We start from the raw sequence: 7,961 nt of genomic DNA, 5'->3' as shown, positions 1-7,961 counted from the left end.
GGGGCCAGGGAATTGTTTCTTACCCAGAATTTGCCGCCCCTTTTATCCCTTAAGGTTCTCCTCTCTACCCACTCTCGTCTCTTTTTAGACCTAAACTGCCCCTGCTGAAATGTCGCAAGGGATCCTTTCTCCACCAGCCGGCTTGCTGTCGGATGAGGAGGTCGTAGTCTCCCCCATGTTTGAGTCCACAGCTGCAGATTTGGGATCTGTGGTACGCAAGGACCTGCTGTCAGACTGCTCTGTCATCTCCACCTCCCTGGAAGACAAGCAGCAGGTAAAGGAGTTGAAGAGTGGCTTGGGGACAGAAAGTGATATCCTTAGCCTACTAGTTGTCCATACAGAGTAGCATGAGGTAAAAAATCCAGCAATCCTAGGGTTTGAGGGATCAACTCAAAATTAAGAGCATGACAAGTAAAAAATGTACAGTTGTGTGTCCATAAGAAAACTATTAATTGCATTGCATTAACGAAACATCCTCAAATGCATACTCTCAGTTAATCCTATGAGGGAAGGCAATTGTTGTGTCTCCTTCGCCATGAGTCCCAGACATTTTAAATAATTTGCACAAGGTCGTATTGCCATTAAGTAGGTGGAATGTAAATTCAGGTTTTAATATCAACCACAGCTTCCATTTAAGGAGCTTTTCTTTCTGCTGAGCTGAGGTTTCTCAGCTGCAGCATTATTGATATTTGGGGCCAGATAATTCTTTGTTATACAGGGCCGTCCTGTGCGTTGTAAGACGTTAAGCAGCATTCCTGGCCTCTACCCACTAGATGTCAGTAGCTGCTTACCATTTGTGACAGCCGGGAAACCTGTCCTGACATTACTAAATGTCCCTTGAAAGGGAAATGGCCATGATTGAGAACAACTCTACTCAGAAGTCTCCCCTTTTGTAGAAGTTTCATGAGAGCAGGAGCCTTGTTAATGTTCTTCACTGTGGACTACCAGAGCTCTTAGAATTTCTGGGCCAGAGTAGACAGATCTCTAAATATCTGTTGAATGAACGTGGTGGGTGCTATTATTAACCCCACTCTACAGATGAGGAAACTGAGGTGAAAAGAATTTAAAGAACTTGTTCAAGATCTCATAGTTACTAAATGATGAAATTGGGACTCAAATTCAGGTATGTCTGCCTTCAGGGTGCTTAACTACTGTCTTTTGCTATATCACACGCTGATTTTCATACCAGTTAACTAGTTCTGACTCAGATACTCTGTGGTAAGCCAAGTTTTCAGGATAGTGAAGAGACAAGGAAGGGTGATTAAGTACTGAAAAACTCCATGTGGGTTGGAATGATTATGGAACCCAAGTAATAGCACAGAGTCATATGAGGTGGAATAGAGATAGTGTTAGCATGATTCCCAGGAAATATGCTATATTTGCCCATCTGCTCAGAAGTAACTGTTGAGATTAATCTGTGATATTGGCCTGGAATTCTGCCACAGGTTCCATCTGAAGATAGTACAGAGAAGGTGAAAGTATACCTGAGGGTCAGGCCCTTGTTATCTTCAGAGTTAGAACGACAGGAGGATCAGGTAAGTTTCTGAGGAGGGAGGATTCAAGGTGGAATGATACAGCACAGTAGAGGTTCCCAGGAATGTTTCCTTCTGTGACAACTGTGTTTTCCCCCTTCTCAGGGTTGTGTCCGTATTGAGAATATAGAGACCCTTGCCCTACAGGCACCCAAGGACTCTTTTGCCCAGAAGAGCAATGAGCGAGGAATTGGACAGGCCACCCACAGATTCACCTTTTCCCAGGTATGGAGTTACTGACATGTGAACAAGGGACCAATACCTAGGGGCAACTTTATTCCCTCTTTAGAAGGAAAGCTTTTTACTTGACTGTGACTCCTTATATATGCAGGTCTACAATCTGGGGGACCCTTGTTATGTGCTAGTCAGTGTGTCGAGTACTGTATGTGCATTAATTCCCAACAACTCTATTGTTATTATTATCATCATTGTCCCTAATTTCCTGGTAAGGATACTGTGGCTCGGTGAGTATAATGTTGCTGAAGCCATGTAGCTAGTCATTGGTAGAGTTAGGACTTGAGTCTAGATCCATCTATCTCCCAAGCCCATGCTTGTGACCATTATGTTGTTCCATTTTGTGTGCAGCATTGGACTTAGTGGATAGCATTCCATAAGTATTTGTTGATTTGGATGAAAAATGGACTGGCAGAGAGTATTTAGGCAGCAGCTGGCAGCAATGCAGGAAGAAGTTGCTTGAGTAGTCTCCAGAGCCAACCACCCAGGAAGGGATGTATCTCTACTGGCTCTGCACAGAGAAAAGTGGGAAACGAAGGATGGGCCTCTGAGAAATTGGGTATGTCTCTAGATCTTTGGGCCAGAAGTGGGCCAGGAATGTTTCTTCAACCTGACTGTGAAGGAGATGGTCAAGGATGTACTTAAAGGACAGAACTGGCTCATCTATACATATGGAGTCACCAACTCAGGGAAAACCCACACAATTCAAGGTGAGTAATAGGCCTCACAGAACTGCTGACTGTCTTTGCCTTTTGATGCTCTGAGTTGGGGAACAGCACTTACTACAGCTGTCCACCTTTCACATGCCTCCAGGTACCATCAAGGATGGTGGGATCCTGCCCCGGTCCCTGGCTCTGATTTTCAACAGTCTCCAAGGCCAACTTCATCCAACACCTGATCTGAAGCCTGTGCTCTCCAACGAGGTAATGTGGCTAGACAGCAAGCAGATCCGGCAGGAGGAATTGAAGAAACTAGCCCTGCTAAATGGAGGCCTCCAAGAGGTAAAGTGTTGGTGTTCACAGAGGCAGGGATGGGGGACAAAATCTCCAGAAAGTTTTGTGCTTATGTTATCCCTGGACTCCTCCAGGAGGAGCTGTCCACCTCCTTGAAGAAGAATGTCTACATTGAAAGTCGGATGGGTACCAGCAGCAGCTTTGACAGTGGCATTGCTGGGCTCTCCTCCACCAGTCAGTTTACCAGCAGTAGCCAGCTGGATGGTATGTACCATGACTGGGCTCTGTGCCAAGTAACAGTAGGAACTTATTCTCTACTCCCCAAAACTTCCAGGGGTACAGACCAGAGGTTGCAACCTGAGCTTCACCTTCTGAGGCCCCTGCAGGCCAAAGGGGAGATGGACTACTCTTGAGTTGATGCTTTGTACATTGGCTTCTTCCCCAGAAACGAGTCACCAATGGGCACAGCCAGACACTGCCCCAGTAAGTGTCCCTGCAGATGTTCGCTTCTCCATCTGGATCTCCTTCTTTGAGATCTACAATGAACTGCTTTATGACCTGTTAGAACCACATAGCCAGCAGCGCAAGAGGCAGACACTGCGGCTGTGTGAGGATCAGAATGGCAATCCCTACGTGAAAGGTATGGGAAAGCAGGGAGGCTGGCATGAACCCTGGAGGGGACCTTGGGAGAGACTAGGAAAAGAGTTAGGTGCGTCCCTCTTATGTATGCCCTTCTTTCCTTGGCCTCTCAGATCTCAATTGGATTCACGTTCAGGATGCTGAGGAGGCCTGGAAACTCCTGAAAGTGGGTCGTAAAAACCAGAGCTTTGCCAGCACCCACCTGAACCAGAACTCCAGCCGCAGGTTGGTGGGTTATGAGTCAGCCTTTCTTTCAGTGTGTTCCAGGAAACATTAGTCCTCCACCTGGTCATAGAAGATATGCAGTGACTTTTCTCTCTTTCTTAACTTCCAGTCATAGCATCTTCTCAGTCCGGATCCTGCACCTTCAGGGGGAAGGGGATATAATCCCCAAGATTAGCGAGTAAGTTTTTCCATTTAGAAATTTGGGTTCTTGGCCATAAATGGTAATTGGGGGAGGGGACGAGAGTGGTCCTCAGGGGAATTACTTCCGTTAGATTCATGCTCTCCTTCCTTGGGTACAGAGATTCTTCATGGGTCCTCCCCTCCCTAAAACTATACAAAGGGCTAGAAAGCTCATAACATGTGGGATCCTTATGTCAGATCCTGTCCATCATTCAAGGTTATCACTCTGTGATCTGGCTGGTTCTGAGCGCTGCAAAGATCAAAAGAGTGGTGAGCGCCTGAAGGAAGCAGGAAACATTAACACTTCTCTGCACACCTTGGGCCGCTGTATTACTGCCCTGCGCCAAAACCAGCAGAACCGGTAAGCTTTTCACTGCAAGCCAGGATGGCCTGGAGCTCTGCAGTTTGCTAAGAGACTTCCTGGTCATCACTGGGGCTAGTGCTAGGATACCCCCAAGGGCTGGAGTTCTGCTCACAGCTCTATTCTCTGATTCCCTGCCAGGTCAAAGCAGAACCTGGTTCCCTTCCGTGACAGCAAGTTGACTCGAGTGTTCCAAGGCTTCTTCACAGGCCGAGGCCGCTCCTGCATGATTGTCAATGTGAATCCCTGTGCATCTACCTATGATGAGACCCTTCATGTGGCCAAGTTCTCAGCCATTACTAGCCAGGTGAGAAGCTATAGGTGTGATGACTGTGCTCACTTTGGGCTGGTACCTGTACTTAAGGAAGCTACTAGGGACTAGTAATGGATTCAGTTAAGATTTTTCCCCCTCACTAGCTTGTGCATGCTCCACCTGTGCAACTGGGATTCCCATCGCTACATTCATTCATCAAGGAACACAGTCTGCGGGCATCTCCCAGCTTAGAGACTGGAGCTAAAACAGACCCATGCCTTGATGATGATATTGAAAATGAAGTTGACATCTCCACATATGGCAAGGAGGTGAGAATGCAAGAAAGCTTTGGTGCAGCAGCTTGATGGCGATACATTTTCCATGCTACCTTCCAGGTGGGCCTGTGCCTTTTTAGGGCATGGGCTTCTAGTGACCTCTGACCTGTGTTTCCCTCCTAGGAGCTTCTACAGGTGGTGGGAGCCATGAAAGCACTGCTTTTGAAAGAACGGCAGGAAAAGTTGAGGCTGGAGATGCAGCTCCGTGATGAAATTTGCAATGAGATGGTGGAACAGATGCAACAGCGGGAACAGTGGTGCAGGTACCAGCTGAGTAACCCCTCTTGTTCTGTCACTTAGACCTGATGGTGGGAAGCAGAGACTAGGATGGAGTAGTGCCTCAAGATCTGCTCTCCAAGCTCACTCCTCAGAATCTTCACTCACTTCTCTCTTCTCCTCTGACAGTGAACATTTGGACACCCAAAAGGAACTACTAGAGGAAATGTATGAAGAGAAACTAACGATCCTCAAGGAATCACTGACAAGTTTTTACCAAGAAGAACTTCAGGTGAGTTGCCCTAAACCAGTCCCAACTAGCTGCTCAGATTCCCATCGCTACTTGCCTGAGATAAACAGATTATATAAACGCTCATAGGGGTAGGAATATGTAATTCACCTTTCTATAGTCTCCTTAGTGCTTTGTACTTGTCAGTCTATGTTTGATTAATTGATTAAGAGTTTGATTGGCCAGGAAATGGTGTAAGTGCTAACAAACAGGATTTTGAGGCCCATGTATCACGGAAATTTTTGTTCATTGTTCAGTCATCTATTCCTGTAGGGTTCGTCTGACTCTGAATGGAATTGTGCTGCTTCCTTCTTAGGAGCGGGATGAGAAGATTGAAGAGCTAGAAGCTCTCTTGAAGGAAGCCAGACAGCAGCCAGTGGCCCATCAACAATCTGTGTCAGAACTGTCCCTACGGCGGTCACAAAGGTTGGCGGCTTCTGCCTCCACCCAGCAGCTCCAGGAGATTAAAGCTAAACTGCAACAATGCAAAGCAGAGCTAAACTCCACCACTGAAGGTGAGGAAGGAGACAGGGCAGGAAGCATAAGTTTCAGGGAAGAGCTGTTCTTCAAACTTGGGCCTTCTGGTGCCAGCTCCAACATAATTTCCTTAACTCCAAGCTACATCCCCCTGACCTTTCATCCTAGGATGCACACAGCATCACTTGTTATGTTTGCTGCAAGCTACTGTTAATTCAGTTAAAGAGATAAGTCCAAGGCTAGAAAGCCTACACATGTAAGGTTTTTGTTTCCTTCTCTCAGAGCTGCAGAAATATCAGAAAATGTTAGAACCACCACCCTCAGCCAAGCCCTTCATCGTTGATGTGGACAAGAAGTTAGAGGAGGGCCAGAAGGTAATTACCTTTCTCTGTTACCAAAGCTCTCACCTAAGGCAATTTCCAACACTATATCCCTGGTTCATATGAGGACAAGATGTTTTCTCTGCAGTCCTAGAGAATGGCTACCTCATTCAAATGACTAGCCTTTCTAGTTTTACTTCTCTTCAAATGGTTCTCCGACTCCTCCAGATCACTGGTTGATCTTGGCCACAATTTGGTTCCTACTCCTCCTTTTTCAGAATATAAGGCTGCTGCGGACAGAGCTTCAGAAACTTGGTGAGTCTCTCCAGTCAGCAGAAAGAGCCTGTTGCCACAGCACTGGAGCAGGAAAACTTCGCCAAGCCTTGGCCACATGTGATGACATCTTAATCAAACAGGTTAGGGAAGCCTATATACTACTTTCTCCCATCAGCCCACTTCAGAGTATACATGAGAAAGAGAAAGGTAAAGATTTTTAGGCTAATCTTATAGTGAGGGGAGTTTCTCTTCCTTGCAAAATAACCATTCACTAAGTACAAGGCATTATGTTAAGTAATTTGTAGGCTTTTTCTGTTATATAACAACCCTAGAGAGGTAGATACTATCATATTTCATCCAAGATGCTTAGATTATAAGAAACAATTAATTGTAAGACAAAACACTAACAATTAAGCTATGACACTGTCATCAGTAAATGCATCCTGATTCCAGATGTATTCAAATGTAAAAAAAAAAAAACCATCCTAGGCTAATTTGATACCTAGGAACTGAGGCTCTTGGAGGTTAGGTAAAATCATTCAAGCTCATACCACCTGATGTGTTAGAAAAGGTCCTTCTATTCAGTGCTATTTGTTTGGGTCTTAAAGAAAATACCCTCCTATTCAGTTAAAAGCTCTGACCATAAAGAGTTAATCTTTGTAAAAAGCAGTTTTAGTAACTAGTAGTGGATAGTGTGTATTACCTTGCCCTCCTGTTTCTCTAATAGATTAGACAGAAATGTTTTCTATAACTTTGTTGATCTTCCTCAGGATCAGACCCTGGCTGAGCTGCAGAATAACATGATGCTAGTAAAACTGGACCTTCGGAAGAAGGCAGCATGCATCGCGGAGCAGTATCATACTGTGCTGAAACTCCAAGGCCAGGCTTCTACCAAAAAGCGCCTCGGTGCCAACCAGGAAAACCAGCAACCAAACCAACAGCCCCCAGGGAAGAAACCATTTCTTCGTAACTTACTGCCCCGAACACCCACCTGCCAAAGCTCAACAGACTACAGCCCTTATGCCCGGATCCTGCGCTCACGGTGCTCCCCTTTACTCAAATCTGGGCCTTTTGGCAAAAAATACTAAGGTTGTGAGGAGAGAGCATTGCCCTGAGGTGGGTCAGCTGCTCAGCTTAAGAAATAGGTTTCTTTAAAGCTTTACTATATATATACCTGGAACTCTATCCAGAATGCAATATTCAGACATTAGTTTTTCTCCCTTTTGTAATATAATCACCTATGTATTCTTACACTTTTTTACTTATATGGTTTCTATGCACACAAAAGTTATATTAAAATAAAGATATTGTTCACATTTTAAATTTGAATTCTAAATTTAGCATAATCATTGAAGTAAATTATAAAAGGGGCAGAAAAAGTGAAAATCAAGTATCATTCGGGCCCCTGGGAACTTTGCACAGGAATGGCAGTGCAGACCAGCAACTGGTGCACAGCTAACCCAAGAAAGCTTGGCAAGAAATTAATTCAAGGGACATTAGATATTCTAAACCTTCCTTAATATAAAATGAAGTGTCACCAATAAAGATGTTAAAAAAACCAAAAAACAAAAACAGGTTAATTAACTAAATGATTAAAAGGTTAATAAAAAAGTTATTCATAAAAAAATAAAATAAAATGAAGTGTCATACATTAGGAGATGAATGGGTAAC

General features: G+C 44.7%; 1 protein-coding gene across 1 annotated transcript; it reads left to right on the top strand.

The window, feature by feature from the left end:
- Window positions 1–109: 109 nt before the first annotated feature.
- On the top strand, window positions 110–7,560 carry KIF20A (kinesin family member 20A). The gene is made up of 18 exons (XM_060006917.1): window positions 110–274; window positions 1,446–1,535; window positions 1,638–1,757; window positions 2,338–2,476; window positions 2,580–2,767; window positions 2,854–2,983; window positions 3,165–3,359; window positions 3,472–3,583; window positions 3,693–3,761; window positions 3,981–4,124; window positions 4,266–4,431; window positions 4,542–4,706; window positions 4,836–4,975; window positions 5,118–5,220; window positions 5,534–5,732; window positions 5,977–6,068; window positions 6,293–6,430; window positions 7,061–7,560. The coding sequence occupies exons 1-18, from the start codon at window positions 110–112 to the stop codon at window positions 7,376–7,378; spliced, it is 2,673 nt and encodes an 890-aa protein (XP_059862900.1). The 3' UTR covers window positions 7,379–7,560.
- Window positions 7,561–7,961: the final 401 nt, after the last annotated feature.

Source organism: Delphinus delphis, chromosome 3 (assembly GCF_949987515.2).
Source record: "Delphinus delphis chromosome 3, mDelDel1.2, whole genome shotgun sequence".
NCBI lineage: Eukaryota > Metazoa > Chordata > Mammalia > Artiodactyla > Delphinidae > Delphinus > Delphinus delphis.
The sequence above is the reverse complement of the archived record's forward strand: the minus strand, read 5'-3'. Positions and strand labels throughout refer to the sequence as shown.